This window comes from Pezoporus flaviventris, unplaced genomic scaffold (genome assembly GCF_033815535.1).
Source record: "Pezoporus flaviventris isolate CSIRO_AGI_PZ_B2104156 unplaced genomic scaffold, CSIRO_AGI_Pfla_v1 ptg000031l, whole genome shotgun sequence".
Classification (NCBI taxonomy): domain Eukaryota; kingdom Metazoa; phylum Chordata; class Aves; order Psittaciformes; family Psittacidae; genus Pezoporus; species Pezoporus flaviventris.
Genome location: NW_026892579.1, coordinates 563,689 through 581,066, shown reverse-complemented (window position 1 = coordinate 581,066; position 17,378 = coordinate 563,689). Strand labels below are relative to the sequence as shown.

Genomic DNA, 17,378 nt, shown 5'->3' with positions numbered 1-17,378 from the left:
CGTTTAAGGCCACTTGTTCTCATTTCTGTCTTCTAATGCATCTGTAGCTCTTTCATGCCTGGCATTCAGTGCAAGCTAATGGTGTCTATGATTTGTATGCTTCTCAGTGGAATAAAATCACTAAAGCTTCACAAGCCCCACTCCATCACCCCTGTGGTCTAACAATCAGCCACTGATAACCACTAATCAGTTTTCTATTGCTTAGTAAAGCTCATCTTGTTCTTCTGGGGTTCCCACAGGGCACAACTGCTGCCTTGTGGGGTTTCTTGTGCAGAGCGGGCATCCCACATCTCAGCTGGACCAACATGTTCTGCAAATTCTGTGCACAGTGCCAGCCACCAAGGCATGAGCTCCCACCAGCTCTGCACCAGCTGCAGAACACAGCACAAGCGTGGGGCAGGCCCCTGACGTTTGTGTAAAGGAGACGTTTCCAAGTCACGGTGCCTGAAGGTGTGTGCTCAGCTACATTACCTACCTTTAAAAGGGGATGGCACTGAATTTAGTTTTATGCTGCCTCATTTGACACGTGGCTGAAGGCAAGCAAGCTAGCTCTGGGTCTTTACCATGTCATTTTTCCTTATCTAGTAACTGTGGCATCACCCTAGTCTCCAGCTGCACACATGACGCAACAGTTAGTAGCGCAGACACTTGGCCTCATGATGGCATTTGCCACGACTACAGCTTTACTTGATAACCATACGGTACTTTTACATTAGCGTTATTACTTCCACTAAAAACTGTCACAGCCTGAACAGGGGCAGCCAGCGCTTTTGCATTAGACTCCGCAAACTCAAAATATTGCTCCCAACCTTGGCTATTCTGTGGTTACCAGATGATACCTGTGGCAAGAGTCTCTAGAACTGCCCATCTGGGGTAAGGAGTGTCAGGAGTACTGGCCTTCCAGAAACATCAGCACCGTTCCCTGATACAACACATGAACAGTGGAAAAACTGCATGAAACAGAAGCATTGAGAAAATTAATTAATGAGATTACCAGTTTTATCCACCATCACTTCTTAAGGCTTATGCACTCCAAAGAAATCTCATTGCTAAGTCTGGCTCTGCCAAGAGCTTCTTGAGAAACACGCTTTATTGGTCTTCACTTCTGTGTAGTGCAATGAACAAATATTATCCTATCTGATACAGATGGAACTTAAATGCAGACATACTGATGAGTCACAGAACAGGACTGCCTGTCCCAGTCAGTGCACTACATGAATAGATTAGGTTGCAATCAGCTGATTTTTAAACTTACCCGAAATTCCCCAGTGCAGAATCTATTTGTAACTAGGACTGCATCAACCAGAGGCTACATCTGGTCTACAACACAAACTCTGACCCAGGAGGTAACTGTCCTACCTGCTCCTATCTAAGTGGTCCTGGAATTCTCAACAGTAAATGCATGGAATAAAAATCTGCCGGAAGAATTAGCAATTAGGAGAAAATACAACACATGGAATATAAAACAAAGTATTTATTATAGCTAAAGTGTTTAGGAGCACCTCAGGAATGTGGAGGAGACGTAGCAGCTATTTTTTTATTCCTTTCTGTGTTGATCAGAGATACAAGCTGGAGTATTTCAGGGTGAACAAACTTCCCTGCAAAACAGAAGAAAGGGAAAGTTAGTTTAAAATGTTCTCATTTTCCTGTGCGCGAAAGGTTGGCAGTGAAACGTTAGCAGTGACATTGCTTTAGGCTCAGAATAAATATCAAGTACTCCCAGTTTAATCCACCCACGGAATGCCCAAGAGTAGTCACAGTCCTTCACCCAAAAACTTATAAAAATACTTTGTGCTCCATTAAGACCATTAAGAGCTGAAAAGGGGACGTACCCTGACCAAGACAATCCCATACTGTGTATTCTGCTACAGAAAACCACCCCAGTTACAGGTGCCCTTAGGGCACGTGCTGCAGGTTCTACTGAGACACCAGCTCAGTTTAAGTTACTGAATTATGGTAGGAGGGCAAAGTTGTCAATTATAAAATTAAGTACTCCAGCTTTGTTGATGTTGTTCTTTTTTCCCTTCTTCCCTAATCAAATTAATGCATTTTTCAGAGAGCTTATTATTTCTGAGGAGTCACCAAGGTACAAATGGGACTTGTCCCAGACTGACTGGTGACTACTGTCTGTCCCTAATTTTTTGCCAGGACAGGATGACTTGGAGCCACAGTCCTCTTCTGGTGTTCAACTCCCTTGCTAACACAGTAAAGACTATTTTACCTGTTTTTCCTTTCAACTATCAGTTTATTTTGAGAAGGACAAAAAGCAGTGGATAGAATAAAAGGTGATATGTTTGCACCTAAAACATTTCACTGAGCTGGTTCTCACATGTACCTCATACAGACCACACAAGACCACAGCTCATGGAGGGATAACAAGTTCTACTTCACTGGTTCATGAAACACTAACAAATTAGATACAAGCTGCTGCCAGTGCATCGGTGAAGCCTCCAGCCTCTACTATACCCTCTTCTGGTATTACAGGGAGGTACCTAAACGTATGTGAGTGTAACGAAAGGTAAAGAGTGATGTAAAAGGAACTTGGCATAAATGAAATTCAGGTTCAATACCTATATATAAAAGTAAGGTATCTTCATTCTGCATTAAGTTTCCCCATAAGTGTTTAAAGTACTTGAGCAACGAGTGAAATAATCAGCTCTCACTTGCTCTGAACATCTATCTGAAAAAAGGCAATTTGTATATTTAATTTACAAAAGAAAAAGAAAAAAACAACCCAAAAAAGCCCAAATGTCATACCAGCAGTTGAATCGTAAAAATCCTGCAGTCTGCCAGGTGTGTTTTCCAGCTCTTCATATTCAAATGCTTGCAGTATCATCTCGCACTGATCCAACTGCTTTACAAACTTGGCTTCTGCAGTACGCTGGTTTTCATATTCCTGAACAGATTTGCAGTTATGAGACAAAAAAATTTGTTGTTCTGAAACAGAATATTAGAAGCTCTTTATATATCTAGAATCTTCTTCATCAGTACAAGCCACTCCATAAATATTCATGATAGTTAGTTCTTTCTAAGATTGCTTTTTAAGACTACCTTCACCCACTTGCAGAACAGTTGAAATAAGTATGTCTCGAATTTTTATTCGATATAACGGGACTTAACACGATTCTTTCTCATGTCTTAACTCTAAACATACCAAGCATTTTGGCTGAATCAGGGATGATATGGAGACAACCTTAAACAATATGTAAGTTCAATAATAGGTTCCATTTAACAACAGTTTCATAGAAAGACCTTTTCAGGCCAAGCTAAGGCCATCAATCACCAGAATGTGTACCTATGCATTACCATTACTGGGTTTTAAGGCCTATTTTTTACTTTTCTCCACTACTTGCTGGTTTTGCAAGGAGTTTTTCTTTACATTTCTCCTGTCATTCCTTTTTATCTCTCTGGTCTAATCTGCCTGAGCTGCATATGTCTTTCCTAGACGATAGGAAGGGGATTTGTTTATGGATTTCCTCCCCTTCAGACTTTAAGTCCTTTAATCTCTCTGCTATCTTTTCCCTCTCTCCAGTTACCATGAGTATGAATATTATGTATTCACATTTCTAGACAACTTGAACAGTTTTGCTGTCATTTGCTTCCTGTGATGGCTGCAGACAGGTCTGCCATTTCATTTTCTCTTTTCTAAATCTACTGCATTTTCTTGATCTCTCATCATCTGGTCTTCTCCCGACTCCCAAGGAGTCGGAGTTTCCCAACAGGAAAAGGCTTCTTTCTGTGCAGGTTACCATCACCTTGATACCTTCAGCAGGTCTAATGCCATCCATCACCACCACCAATAATCAGACCAGAGGCTGATTAACCACCACTAACCACACCAAGCCCATCTGTGCTTTCAGAGCCACCCAACCTATGACACAGTCATTCTGCAGGCAAGAGAAGCACAACTGCAGAAGAGCTGTTCCTACTGACCAAAGCACATGGCATCCCTTTCTGCGCCTTAAAACAACAACTGTGGGTGTGGGTGCCACTCACAGTGGGAAGATCCTCAGTTGTAACTTCCAGCACAGCGATACTCAGGTAAGTGTGACTGACTGCTATTAGGAGCCTGTTCTTACGCTTATTGCTTTACACTTGAAAGTCAGAAATCCAGACTTTGATAGCCATGATTGATTCATATACCACCCTATTTGGATTTGAATGATGCTTTACATTTTCAGTTACATTTAGATCATTTTTCCAGTAGTCAATTTCATTTTTACATTTTAAACTCCTTTTCCTCTTTTCAGTCTCAGCTTTGCCTTATCTTTAAATTTTGTTTAAATACTACTACTTATTTTCTTAATACTATTCATAATTCTTTTTTTGGCTACTAAAAAAAAAAACAAACAAACCCAACTCTTGGCACCACTACAAAGGAGAACTTTAGGAAAAGAACTATGGCTGTTTGCCTATAAAGGTCTATCCCACCTTCAGAAATTAACTGGGAGTATCGATCTGTTATCAACCTCTTTGTGCCATACAACCCACCAGACTTTTTTCATGCCTCAGCTCACATTAACCTCAAGAAACAGCAGCTATTATATGTGCTACTGTGCAGTGCTGAAATAAATACTTACTGTTTCCTCCCTGCAGGTGTTTAAGAGGGCGAAAAAACAGTAAGCTTTGGAAAAACAGCAACTGGTCTCTCTAACACCACAGTCTGTCTTTTAAAATTCACTCCTGTGCTTTTGCTCTTGAACACAAAGAAGCAGGACACGGCTGAAACGTGCCAATTCTTTTTCTTTAATGTTTTTTAAAAAATAATTCTGCATTTATTTATAAAGTCAAAATACATTGGAGGCATCTTTCTGCCACCTTCCTACCCTCCAGCAGGCCTGCAGAGGGCCTGTCAATCCAGTCCAAAGCAACAGACCTTGTAAGGCTGAAAGGGAAAGAAGGGCAGAGACAAAGCTGAAAGGGAAACAGGCACAGAGATGAGGGCAGAGCAGTGCAGGAGCTTGCTAAGAGTGTCAGTGGATCCTGTTCCAGCCACTGCTCGGCTCTGGGCCGTAACTTCCTTCACTCATAAAAAGAAATCAGAGGGAAATGCCTGTGGCCAGCTGAGAGCAGAGTATCAACACCAACTGATCAGAGGCTTCTGTTTTCTGCATTTTTTCTTCCTTTTTCTTTTTAATAAGCACCTAGTTGTTCCACTTAAAATAAGACCAGAGGGACTATATGTGAATAATAGATTTTTAGGTTACACTTGCTGCCATATGGGTTACAATCATCCTACTGCATTAGAGACTCAATGCCAACAAATGATCCTGAAGGTAGAAACAAAGAACAAATTATAAAAAGCATGCATATGTTAACTTACAGTTAATGAGAATGATAAAAAGCTAACGTGCTGAAGAACTAACTGTATACTGAACCAGCTCTATACCATCAGAAGAGCAGAGTGGGGCAAAGGAAAATAACATATGCAAAAAAAAAAATCCTGCAGGACTAATTTTATCAAAACCTCCTTTTCCTCAATTATAACACCGTTCCAAAAGAGAAGAAACCAGTACTCACTAAACAAATGCACACACATTATCTCCCGGATCTGGTTATGCTGACTTGCCCCCTACACCTTGAATGGCAACAATGAAAACCCATCCCATTGCCAGTTTCACCACAACTAGAAAGAAAAGAAACACACCCCAACAAACAGAGTGCTGTAACAAAAGGCAGAAATTGGCTGCAAATATCTCAAATTTAATAACAGTCAAAGTAAAAAACTAAGAGTATCAGCATAAAATACAGTTTCAGGTCAGAGAGTCCAAGAAACATATAATGCTTTGTTTGCAGCAACATGTGAACAAGAGATCATAGATACATTGTCCTCATACAACTGTATGGCAGGACAAGACTAAGCACAATAATTAATCTATGATTCTATCTTGAATTGTCTGGAGATAATCTTATCTTCCCTGGTTTTCAAGCGTAAATATCCTAATTAACAGCATGAGTTCAAATCAAAAAGTTAAATCACCTTCAAATACAGAAGATACTTTCTAGAACAAACATTTTAAGGTACCCAGACCAGCAAGTAACTGGTGCTGTTTGTAGAAAAGCACTCTTCTGAGTCAGCACACTACATTTAAGTTTAAACTAGAAGTTACTACTAAATATTTTAGCCTAATGAGCTGCATAAGAAAGAAATGGAAGACACATTCTTTGCATAAAAAGCAGAAAATACTCTGTAACATCAACTTCTCCCATTATTTTTTCTGTATTAAAAGATCATGGACTACAAATGGCCAGATGTGAACAAGAGAGATACTGCAGTAAGAAAACAGATTTATATTCAAGAGGGCTGGATGTAGAGGACAAAACCTTCCTTCTATTGTACAAAGTCCTGGACAGGTTAACCACCTTAGACCATGACACGGGTCCACCTGGAGCTTTGCAAAGCCAAAGGTAGAACCTGGTTATTTTACAAAAGTTTGGGATTTCTGTTTCAAGAGGATTCCAAAGTGACTCTGACTCATACCATTAGCTTTACTTCCCAAGCAAATGAATCTATGTTGCTTGAGGTCAAAAGAAAAGATGACACTGTTTCAGAGGCGAACAGAAAAAGGACAAGGAGTCACTTAATTTTAGCAAAGGTTTAAAAGAATGCAAACTTACTTCCCAGAGTTCATAGATTTCTTTTCTGAGCTCCTCTGATAGAAGCTGGGTCAGTTGTTGCATAGCTGCCTGGAAAAAAAAAAATAATAAAAAGCTATTTCTATTTATCCATTTTTTGAGCAAGCATATCACTCCCCCACCTCCCCCCACCCCAAAGAATTAACTATTTGGTACCAAGTTTGTAGAAACATACACTGTACAGTATATTATTGTATTTGGTTTGCATGGCCAGGTGGTAGAGTGGGGGGATATAGGGAAGGCTTCTGTAAGAAGCTGCTAGAAGCTTCCCCTCTGTCCAACAGAGCCAATGCCAGACACCTCCAAGATGGATCCACTGCTGGCCAAGGCCAAGCCCAAAAGCTTTATCCCCTTGGGATAACATATTTAAAGGGGGAAAAGTTACTCTGCAGAAACAACTGTAGCTGGGGAAAGGAGTGAGAATATGTGAGAGAAACAGCTCTGCAGACCCCAAGGTCAGCGCAGAAGGAGGGCAGGAGGTGTTCCAGGTACAAGAGCAGAGGTTCCCTTGCAGTCTGTGGTGCAGACCATGGTGAGGCAGGCTGCGCCCCTGCAGCCCATGTTGGGCCACGGTGGAGAACATATCCTGCAGCCTGTGGAGGACCCTACACTGGAGCAGGGGGTTGCCCGAAGGAGGCTGTGACCCTGTGGGAAGCCCACACTGGAGCAGGCTCCTGGCAGGACCTGTGACTCCTTGGAGAGAGAAGCCCATGCTGGAGCAGATTTGGGGTCAGGATATGTAACCCCGTGAGGGACCCAGACTGGAGCAGTCTGTTGCTGAGGGCTGCACCCCATGGAATGGACCCACACTGGAGCAGTGCATGAAGAACTGCAGCCCATGGGAGAGACTCACATTGGAGAACCTCCTGCACCAGTGGGGGGGAGGAGGTAGAAAATTCAGGAGTAAAGTTAAGCCTGAGAAAAAAGGACACAGGGGGAAGACAAGGCGTTTTAAGATTTGGTTTTGTTACTCATTTTCCTACTCTGATTTGATTGGTAATAAATTCATTTCTCCAGCTGATTCAGTTTTGCTCATGATGGTAACTGCTGAGTGACTTCTTCCCGTCTTCTTGCCTATGAGCCTTTTGCTGCATTCTCTATGCCCTATCCAGCTGAGGAGGGGAGTGACAGAGCAGCTCTGGTGGGCACCTGGTGTCCAGCCAGGGTCAGCCCACCACGATTATTCTGAAGTGCACATGTATACAAACCCACCAAAGAAACAGTAAGACCACTCAGTGAAGAATCTTTGCTGGGAGCCGCTTAAGTCATTAGACAGGTAGGCTACAACACAAGAAAAAGCCTGAACGTGTATCCAATATCTTCCAAGAGTCCAGAAAAGAAAGCCCAAAGCAAGGCAGGCAAGCCAGGGAACTGCTGTCAATTATCAGCTCTGCCTCCCAGATTTAACTGGTGGATGCAACATTTGAACTCAGTAAGTTACAGGTGCAGTGTTGACAAGCAACTGCCCGCTCCCAGTCAAGTAGCACATTTCCACTAGCAGGAACAGCTACTGATTCTCAGGCAACGCAATATAAGCCTCTAAAAAAATCCCCAATTTTGAAAAATAGGGATAAAAAAATCCACTTAATACCCTACAGCAATAAAACACGGCATCAAAATATTTTTTTTACTGCCTCAATACAAACGAGAATTACCTCTAGGCAAAGCTGAAGCTTGATCTTCAGTGACAAAACAACCCTTGGAGGCTTCCAGAAAAGAGAGGTTATTTTGTGCATTTGTTTAGTGTGAGAATACAGTAGGAAATAAATTGGGGGGGGGGGGGGGGGGGGGGGGGAACCAAAAGCCCAAACCAAAATTAGAGTCAGCAAAGACAGTACTTCAAGGATACTGAATACCCCTTTGATCTTTAATTTCCAATTTCATAGCAAGGAGGTTACTCTTGGAGTTCATCATAGGCTCCCCAACCCCAGGTTTTAAACAGATAAGGCAGAGGAAGCCTGTCCAAGGACCAGGCTCCCTGAGGCTATGAGGGATGCCTTCAGGCAGCTGCTCACAGGCCAAGTGAAAGGAAGCGGAAGCACCCTCCTCAGCCTTAAGGGTGTCACCCCTGCCGTCCTCTGGCAAGTGGAGGAGAGGTAAAGTAAAAGAGAAGTGGTGGTGGTGAAATAGTAATTGCAGCTTTTTTTTTTTTTTTTTTTTTTTTTTTACACTCTTTGAAGAGGTAATCGGAGCCTCTAAAGTTTCCGAGGCATCACGTTGCCCTCTAGCGGCGGCAGTTTACATTTTCTTCAAGTAACGCAACAAACCAGAAATGACAAACCAACATTGTACACGTATTTGTATATGTACAAAACTCCAGGCATGCTGCACTCAAAGACTCGTGACCAAAAAAAAAAAAAAAAAAAAAAGACCTCTGTGTCTGGAGTCCTGTGCAAATGGTTTAAATAAAGTCCCTATCACACATGATTTGACACCATGTAAATGATCCGCCACAAATTGCCATCCATATTCCTCAGTGCACCTACTCCCTGCTCCCTGCTCTGTACCTTTTGGTAAGGCTGGTCAATATGACTAATCAAAAATCCAGCCAGCTCAGGAATAAATGGCCGACATGAAGATTAGTTCAAAAGTTCTCCTTCCCTAACTTTGTACTTGGTGACGATACCCATACAGGAATCACAGTGAGTTGAAAACTTTGGTTGTCTGTGGCACACTTGTCTTGTGCCAGTGGCAGTATAATGTTGCTTAGAAGGTCCTTTCACTACCACCAGAACAACATGCAGAACACTTCACAGATGTGGCTTCACAACTTACGCACATACCTCTTCCCTCTTGTGTTTCTCCTCCTTTGAGATGTTATCTGCAGGAGCAATGTCTCCAACAATGCATTCAGCCATATCGTGGACCAAAGCTAATCGTATGCATCTGGCAAGAAGCAAAGACAGAATAAACAGGTTTTTAGCATTTGAAGTTACATCTTGTTATTCATTAAGCTAAGAGACTACATAATTTATCCCCTTCAAGTATTTTGCAGGTTATTTGTATTTTGTGGGCCTTTTGTGGAGGTTGCTTTGGGTTTTTTTTAAACTTTACATAAGTTTTTCATTTCTTTTCTAAGAGAGTTTCCATCTAGACATGATTGTAATTCTTCATTTCTAGCTACTGCTGCTTGTAAATGCAGATTCAAGTATAAATACCCTTTGTACAAGAGCATAGCATTCAAAAGTAATGTACTTAGCTTCTGCATGTTTGGCTTTCAGAGATATTAGGATGACTAACTATATTATATACTTCTTATTACTCCTGCAACATGTAGAAGGTAATCTGATTGGAGTCATCCCAAATTCAGATTAAAATCTGACACTCACAGCTCTAGCTATGCCAGTGTGCAGCAGAATACTCACAACAGTATTCAGTTCAGCTTCAGAAGGGACAAATTAAGTGTGATCCCATACTAGACAACTCATTCGACAATGATCATTCTTTGCTACGCTAGATAATTGCTCAGGCTTCTTACTGCTGTTAAAATCCACACAATATACAGCTTTACCTTTGCTGTCTGTTGCTTCAAGCTGTGGTTTAACTGTCTTCAGCTCGCTTACTTACAGCTTGAGAGAACGCCAGCCCAGAGCCTCTGCACTAAAACTTGCCTCAGCATAGCAGTCTGGCAATAAAAGTTTTTAGCCTCTTTCAGCTCTCCAGGTAAACAGCACCCTTTCCAACAGAGGGAGGAAAGAGAAGAGGGGAAAGGATTTTAAATTCCTCCAGTACGGTTTAAAAGCCCTTCCTCAGGATGAAGCTATTTTTATCATTTCGGTTGCAGCTTGTCCACAATATTAACATGTGGTCACAATAACCACAGGCAATCTCACCTGTCTTTGTTAAGGCATTTATCTTCAGTCACCAACGCCATCATCGCCATTCTGTACATATGATCGGATACACTCTCTGGCTTTGCCACGTTCCTGTACACCCATCCCGTCCGCGGTACTCTCTGCATAAGGAGAGCGTCACAGGAACATGAACGTTAAAGCTCAGGTTTTGGCGATCTCACCTCAGGGACACCGGCAGAACTCTTGCCCCACCATAACCTCCATGCTCCAGCGAGCCCTGACGCTTTCCGGAAACACCTGCCCAAAGACCGGGCTCCCCCGAGGCTATGAGAGGACGCCTTTACACAGCCGCTCACAGGCGAGGCGAAGGCACCAGCACTACCGCTACCAGCAGCGGATGCCCTCGTCAGCCTCACGGAGATCCCCCGAAGCGCCGAGCCACCCTTGCCCTCCTCCGGCCGGCACCCACGTCTCCCCTGGCAGCCCCAGCACCGGGGCCAGCAGTCCCCGCTTCACAGGCTCCGCCACTCCCGCCACCCACACCCCGAAGGCCCCGGCCCTCCGCCGGCCACGCCGCTACCCGGCCCCGAAGGCCGCGCGCCACCGACCACCCGTGCCCCCGCTCCTACACCGGTGACAGCTGGGGAAAGCCGCCCCGCGGACAGCTACCGCAGCGCCCGGCCCCGAAGCCCCGCGCTCACCTTGAGCTGCCCCAGCAGCCGCAGGAAGGGCAGCAAGCCGCCGCCACTCGCCCCCGCCGCCATGCAGCCGCTACCACGGCCCGCTCCTCCCCCGGCAGGCCCGGGCGGGCGGCAGCTCTGGGCGGTGCTGGTGAACGGAAGGGGAAGAGATGGCGGGGCGAGCAGGGTAGAGTAGCGCACCGCGCAGCTGGAGCTTCCTGTGGCTGTTGGAGGAGAGGGTGTTTATAGGTACCGGGTGCGTGGCGGAGCCGTATTCTGAGCGCTCTGGCTCTTCAGGGATAAGTAATGCTGTAGTAAGAATGGCTCGGGTTGCTATCGTAACGAGACAAGCATCAAGAGAAACCAGGAGAAGGAGAATGGGGAAAAAAAAAAAGGGGAAAGGGGAAAGGAAGAGAAGGGCTGGGTAAGGAAGTGGTGTGACTTCTCCCGGGGTGCAGAAGAAAAGGGGGAGAAGTCCCTAGTGTGAGGGAGGGGAAGGAGGTCAGATAGGCAGGAATAGCTCGTACTTTAGTCAAAACTGATCATATCCACAGCCTTTAGCGTACTTAAAAACCCTCAAGCAAACCCAACAATGGTAAATAGTGCAAGCTCACATAATTATTCAGAGATGAGGTGTTAGTAATTGGAGTTGCTGCACTCGAGTTTTAAATTACTTTGGACTCTGGCTACAGACACTTCCATCACTTTTACAAGTGGAGTAACACACTGAATTACTTTACAGTCGGTGAACTTTCAAAATGCGTTGCATTTCTTTGCTATTTTTATATTGCTAATAGATTGAAACCTTTGTGTTCAGGAAAGAACATCTGCAGTTTGGCCGATAACCAACAGATGGCAGAGTATTTTTATTTTTGCCCGTGTGCATACTCAGACATGCTCCCAAATTAATAATAAAGCCCATACAACATTTTGGTGACCATTTTAAGGCCATCTTCCTGCAATAAACAAGAATCATAGACTAGGAAGGTCATCAAATTTACATTTGTGCACAATCATGAACAGATTGGTGGGAAAGGACGTCTGGATGTTGCACAGTCCAGCAGTTTCACCTTCACAGCTCTTGCAACCATCCGAAATAAGAATCTCATAGTTTGTCCAGGCTAGCAACCTTCCAAGTAAATAATTTGTTTCATAGTGTCCTCTTTGGACCTCCTGAGCCACTTCTGCCCGTGGTTTTCTGTTGTGTTGCCTGCCACTACCAGGGAGATTTTAGCTCTGTCATAGTTGTAAACCCCCTTCAAGTAGCTGTAGGCAGTTGTTATGTGACCCCTTACAATGCATCTAGCAGCCATCTCCTTCATGCCGTATTTCCTCAGTTTGTGAGTGAAAGTGCTATGGAAAATTACTGAAGTCAGGATCTGTTGTGTCTGCTTCTCCCTCACTGTCTGCCTAGCCAGCCCCTTCATTGTAGAATGCAATCAGAGTAGCCAAGTGTGATTTATCCTTCATAAATCCATGCCAGCTGTTCTTGATTGCTTTCTTGTCCTTTACAGGTCTCTTTCTAAAAGAGCTTCACCAACATTCTGTATCTTGCAGTCTCTGTGGCTGCAGACTGAATCTTTCTGGTTTTCTGAATGGCAGTCAAATATCTTCTGAATTCAGACAATCATGAAAGTAAGGGTAATTTAATAATTTGAATTTAAGTTAGATGCTGTATCTAGTTCAGGAATGCTGTTTTTAAGGCTAGCTGTTAACAGATGCTTTGTCTTTTAACCCTTCCTGAATCTATTCAATATACATGTTTAGTATTCATAGCCCATTGAATCAGTTTGCTTTTGCAAATTTTTAATTATTCTTTAATGTGGATGAGTCATGTACAACACATGTGAGGAGGCATGATTTTCAATTTTATTGTGCGACTTCTATGCCACTGGTGTCCTTTAGATATGTTTCTAGAACATCTAGTTTCTTAGTCCTTAAGATATGCTTCTTTGATGACATAAAGATGCTGGGCTCGCAGGCCCTGACCTTGGGCATCCATTTAGTTTAGAGCCTGCTGTCAGAAGCAGCACACCCTCACTCTCAGATTGCTTTTGTAATGCACTTAGTATCTGTGCTTCATTTGAATACTTTGGAGCTGTGAATTTGCTTGAGACCTGAAGTTTCCCATGGTGTTCAGAAGAACAGAAAACTGCTGGGTAGCAGGATGGTAACAACATCATGTAGCATCGTAGTGGAGAATAATTTCTCAGGTATCAGCTGTACATAATGTCTTGTTTTTTTTCATCACAGATTTCTTTAAAAGTGTACACAAACATATGTACCATTTTTGTGGGATAAAATGTATATGAAATACACATGTAAATAATCCAACCACTGCAATTATTTGGTATTTGTATTTATGTAACTTTTGACTGTATGTAAATTTTGTCATACAATATTTTGTATTACTAGTATTTGTGCATTTAAATGTATTTTTGTAATATTTGTGTAGTGAGGGGGTTGTAAATTTTGTAGTATTTGTATGTATATGACTCTTCTGCATGCACTGTGTATGCTATTTTTACACATTGCTTATTTATGCTAGTTTTCTACCCAGTCATTCTGGGACAGTTGTAGAGGTGTCATTTATGAGCTTTTCCAAGCACTTATCAAATGCACCACAGGTAGCATTACATCCATAGACTTTCTGTAGGATAGAGGACCATGATGTAGTACAAATTTTAGCTTTGTTAAGTTCTGATGTGATTTTATTCTTGACTAAGTAGCCTGAAACCAGAAACAAATTCGGGATGCTCAGCTCCTTGCAATTTTAAGCAGCTTTTTTATTCCGAAATTTCAGCAAGGATTTGCACAGTGGCCCTACAGGATATTAAGATAGTGTTAAGGCTTAATTCTCAATCCTTCATAATCCTGAGGGTTTTTTTTTCCTCCATCTTTTGCCCTAACACATGGCAATTCCAAAGGAGAAATACCTAGTTGGTTGTTACCACAGAGTAATTATTATTTGGTAGCTGGAGGTGGCGCTGTCTGTCCACAAATTTCTGCTTCGACCCCGTTAGCTGCCGCCCAATGCCAGGCTTAGATTACTCTTCCATTTGTTTAAGGAATAGCGCTGGGGAAAGGGGAATGCTTTACACACTTGGCACGGTAATATGAAAATCGTCTCTAAAAATGCCAGACGACTGGGGAGAGGCCCATGAACTGCTCATGAGGTGGATCTTAATCAGCTTGTGGTTTTTGTAATGCAACGCCAGCAGTAACACATGGGATTTTGAAAACTTCTGTGTTCTGCCAACATGGACACTGCGAACCTTGTGTAGGTAAAATATCTCCAAGAAAAGTAATTAATTGATTGAGTTCATTTGTTAGTATTTGGCAGGGAGGGGAGACGGAGGGAGGAAGGGGGAGAAAATAAAAAGGTGGCATAGTTCCCTGGATGTAGCAAAATGATTTTGTATCACAGACCCAAGAGTCAGCAACAACAGCCCTGAAGGCCTCGTTAAGAGCAAAAAGATTGAAAAGCACCTGTCAGACACTGTAAGATCATTTTAGTTCTCCAGACTGTATTATACCTTCCTTTACCTGTGATGATATTAGCAATGATGTAGAAGTACCTAGTGAAAATCTGTTGCAAGAATCCTCAGCAGTGGTACAGAGAAGATCAAACAAGCAAACCACTGAAGTGACAGGCATGTGTGTGCTGTGTGCCTCTCTACTGCCTGCCACACATTGCGCAGATGCTGGACTGTGTGTCCCGGTGCCCAGGGAGCTCCATGCAGCCCTACAAAGGCTGTCCAAGCACATGAGAGAGGCACAACACACTGATGTTTATGCCAAGGGCTGGAGGTTGTCTCCTGACACTTCCCCTACAGCTCAAGCAGGAAAAGTCATAGGAAGCAGGTTAACATTTATAGTGTTAACTATGGGCTTGTTATTATCTGTAAATATTCACAGACTCATAGAATGGTTTGGGTTGGAAAGGACCTTAAAGCTCATCTAGTTCCAATCCCTCTGCCATTTGCAGGGACACCTTCCACTAGAGCAAGTTGCTCAAAGGCCCATCCAATCTGGCCTTGAACACTGCCAGGGATGGGGCAGCCACAGCTTCTCTTGGCAACCTGTTCCAGTGTCACCACCCTCACATTAAAGAATTCCTTCTTCATACCTAATCTCTAATCTGCCCTCTTTCAGTTTCAAGCCATTACCCCTTGTTCTATCCCTACATGCCCTTGTAAAAATCCCTCTTCAGATTTCTTACAGGCCCCCTTCAAATACTAGAAAACTGCTTTATCTTCAGGCTGAACAACCCCAAATCTCTCAGCCTGTCTTCACAAGACTGGTGCTCCAGCCCTGTCCTGGGTTCAGCAGTAGCAGTCATGTTTCTCCTCCTTGGTAGCTGGTGCAGTGCAGTGTTTTGACTTTCAGCTCGGGAACAGAGCTGATAACAATGATGTTTTGGTTTGGCCAAGGACTTTGTGAGCCTCATGCTCTGCCAGGGAGGAGGGGAAGCCAGGAGGAAGCAGAGACAGGACACCTGACCCAAACTGACCAAAGAGGTATTCCATACCACAGCACGTCATGCCCAGGAGGTAACTGGGAGTTACCCAGAAGGGCTGGGAGACTGCAGGGTTGGAGGAGGTATCGGTCGGAGCTTGGTCGGGCTTGGGGGGCGAGTTATCGGTCAGCGGGTGGTGAGATGTTGTATTCTGTTCCCTTGTTATTTCCTTCATTGGTGGTAGCAGTAGTGATTTGTGTTATACCTTAGTTACTAAACTGTTCTTATCTCAACCCGTGGGAGTTGCATTCTTTTGATTCTCCCCTCCGTCCCTCCGAGAGCAGGGGGAGGGCAAGAAAGGGGGGGAAGTGAGCGAACGAATTACCTGACTGGGTTTAAACCACGACAGTTCTTTTTTTAAAACAGCAGGCAACAGCTTACAATTGAGTTCACTGGCTGTTTTCCCCTAAAATCAAATCCAATCAAATCAAATTAAACCACGACAAGCCCTCTGATCATCTTTGATGGCCCTCTTCAGGACTTGCTCTAACAGGTCCATGTCCTTCTTATGTTGGGGGCTCCAGAGCTGGACACAGTACTCCAGGTGTGGTTTCATAAGAGCAAAATATTTGCCAAATCCAGCCTAGGGGTAATAGAACAACACTTAATTTGTGCTGGCCTTTAACACTCATTTGACCACAGTGTTTCAGGAGGGTCCAGCCTTTGGGTTTGTCTGCAGGAATGCGGACACCTGTGTGTCACTGTAGGAGTGATGGCTGTCGACAGGCTTTGTAGAGTTTCAGTTCCAAGCTTGTGCATGGGAACTAATTAATACAGTTAAATGCATGTGTCCTGTAAACTGGGCTCCCCTTGCATGGCTGTCGTTAAGGGTTGCTGCTGTGAAGGCTGGTGGGTACAACCAGTGGTGATAGTCTGTTGGTACTTGTACTGCTCAGGAGCAATTCTGGTGTTACAGTGTCAGAAAACCTGTTGAATCTGAGAGGCTGTGTTTGGGGTCACCCAGCTGCCCCTGTCTGGATGTCAGCATGAAGCAGTCTCAGTACATAAGCTGTCAGTCATGTGCAGAGCAACCCAGTGGGCTGTTTTCTCTCCTGTGATCCCGCACATCAGGTGTGGCTGTAATCTGTGGTGTACCCACAGATGTGTAATGTGGAGGGAGGAGTACTGCTCCATCTGCCCTTTCCCAGCTGTGGTGCAGCAGCCCTGCAGTGCACCAGAGCCACTGCATCAGAAAAGATGAACAAAAAGGAAATGAGGAGATCATTTCAGTCTTTGGTGAAATGTGTCTGAACATTAGTGGAAGTTATATCAGAAGGATAAGGAGAAAGTACACTTATGGTAGCTTTCCAATAGTCAGCAATATCTGACCAGAGTAGCCCTTTTCAGGGTAGGTAACCTGTGGGATGACTACCAAAAAGAAAATTGTTCTTCTCGCTGCTGTTGCATAACATCTTGAGCTTTCTGTTATTAACAAGAGGTTTTCTATCAAAGCCCTTAGGATTAACCTACCTAAACCTACAAAATGAAGGAAAAGCAGTCTTCCCTTGTTTGTGTAACAGATCTGCGGAGCCAGGAATAGAACTTTAGAATGCAACATTTAAAAAAAAAAAAAAAAGTCAATTGAAGAGCAAATCAAGCTTACATGAGCAGAACATTTCTAATGTAAAAAGGCAGATGAATTAGAGGATTAGGTCACAGTGACCGATTAACATCATTTGATCTTCTGTTATTGAAAAGCCACTGGGCTTCTCAGAGAATGGAAGCATTCAACTTTAAATGAAACCACAA

General features: G+C 43.5%; 1 protein-coding gene across 1 annotated transcript; it reads right to left on the bottom strand.

The window, feature by feature from the left end:
* Positions 1 to 1,459: 1,459 nt before the first annotated feature.
* HDDC2 (HD domain containing 2) lies at positions 1,460 to 11,253 on the bottom strand. The gene is made up of 6 exons (XM_061459992.1): positions 11,132 to 11,253; positions 10,470 to 10,591; positions 9,420 to 9,522; positions 6,619 to 6,687; positions 2,758 to 2,896; positions 1,460 to 1,598 (listed from the first exon to the last, which is right to left on the bottom strand). Exons 1-6 carry the CDS (start codon positions 11,192 to 11,194, stop codon positions 1,504 to 1,506), a joined length of 591 nt encoding a protein of 196 aa, XP_061315976.1. The 5' UTR covers positions 11,195 to 11,253; the 3' UTR covers positions 1,460 to 1,503.
* Positions 11,254 to 17,378: the final 6,125 nt, after the last annotated feature.